Source organism: Octopus sinensis, linkage group LG25 (assembly GCF_006345805.1).
Source record: "Octopus sinensis linkage group LG25, ASM634580v1, whole genome shotgun sequence".
NCBI classification, from domain to species: domain Eukaryota; kingdom Metazoa; phylum Mollusca; class Cephalopoda; order Octopoda; family Octopodidae; genus Octopus; species Octopus sinensis.
The window spans coordinates 4,009-5,000 of record NC_043021.1 but is presented as its reverse complement, the minus strand read 5'-3'; the positions used below and the strand labels follow the sequence as shown (position 1 = coordinate 5,000).

At 38.6% G+C, this 992-nt stretch overlaps 1 protein-coding gene across 3 annotated transcripts in view; it reads left to right on the top strand.

Annotated features, from left to right (window-relative positions):
* The window catches only part of LOC115224294 (serine-rich adhesin for platelets-like), a 193,970-nt gene extending 193,274 nt beyond the window's left edge, over positions 1-696 (top strand). For 2 of the 3 annotated variants that reach the window (XM_036513419.1, XM_036513417.1), the window contains exon 12: positions 565-696. In XM_036513419.1, coding sequence (XP_036369312.1) covers positions 565-648 — 84 coding nt within the window. In that variant the 3' untranslated portion in view covers positions 649-696. The remainder of the gene's footprint in view (positions 1-564) is intronic. The other variant, XM_036513418.1, reaches the window with a different exon arrangement.
* Positions 697-992: the final 296 nt, after the last annotated feature.

Genomic DNA, 992 nt, shown 5'->3' with positions numbered 1-992 from the left:
GTTTTATCAGTGAGGAAACAATATATTCGTGTTTCATTGTGAAAACACTTTCAATCCTCAATTAGAATGAATTGTATTTTGCCGGCCTAAATCCAAATTCATTAAAATACATTTTAAAACCGAACAGAGAAGGATTCTTTTCTTTCAGGATATAAAAGAATAAAGTCACTTCTTTTGTATTTTCGAAGTATTGAGACAGAAGTTGTTTTGATAATCGACTCCACCTAAGGCGGTGAGCTGGCAGAATCGTTAGCACAGCGGACATGATGCTGCTCAGCGGTATTCATTCCAACTCATTACGTTCTGAGATCAAATTCCACCGTGGCCGGCTTAACCAATATGGCGGTGTGGCAAAATTTCCAACCTAGATTCATATTAAACCGGATTTATAATCGTTTTGTGTATAATAATCTACGCTAACCGTCAACAACTGGAGTCTCTACCTACTGACATTTAATTACTCTTTGATGTGCTTCAGGCCAAAGGCTATGGCCATGCTGGGGCACCAGCCTGTATTTATATGTGCATGTATGTATATGTGTAAATCTGTATGTCTCCCTACAGAGAGAGAGATCATTATGGCTACGAGACACCAAGAAAGAAGATGTGCTGGAACCGTTGCTAGAAGAAGAAGAAGAAGAATGTTAATCTGTGGCGACATTCCAATATTAGACTCTGTAAGTGTTTTCCTCTTCTGTCTCCTCTTCCTCATCGACGTCGTCGTCGTTGTTTTCAGCTTACATATCGTCGTCATCTTCATCATCATCATCATCATCATCACCATCGTCGTCGGTCGGTTGCTACATGTCTGTGTGTGTGTGTGTATGTCTATGTGTGAGAAAAATATGGAGAGTAAGAAAGAGAGGGAGGGAGAGAAAGAGAGAGTATGAGAGATTGAGAGCATTCTGTGTAGTCTATTATAACAATAGGAAATATTTAATTATTTTACCTGAAACTCGTGAATTTATTTTTCATTTTTACACTTAATCGAC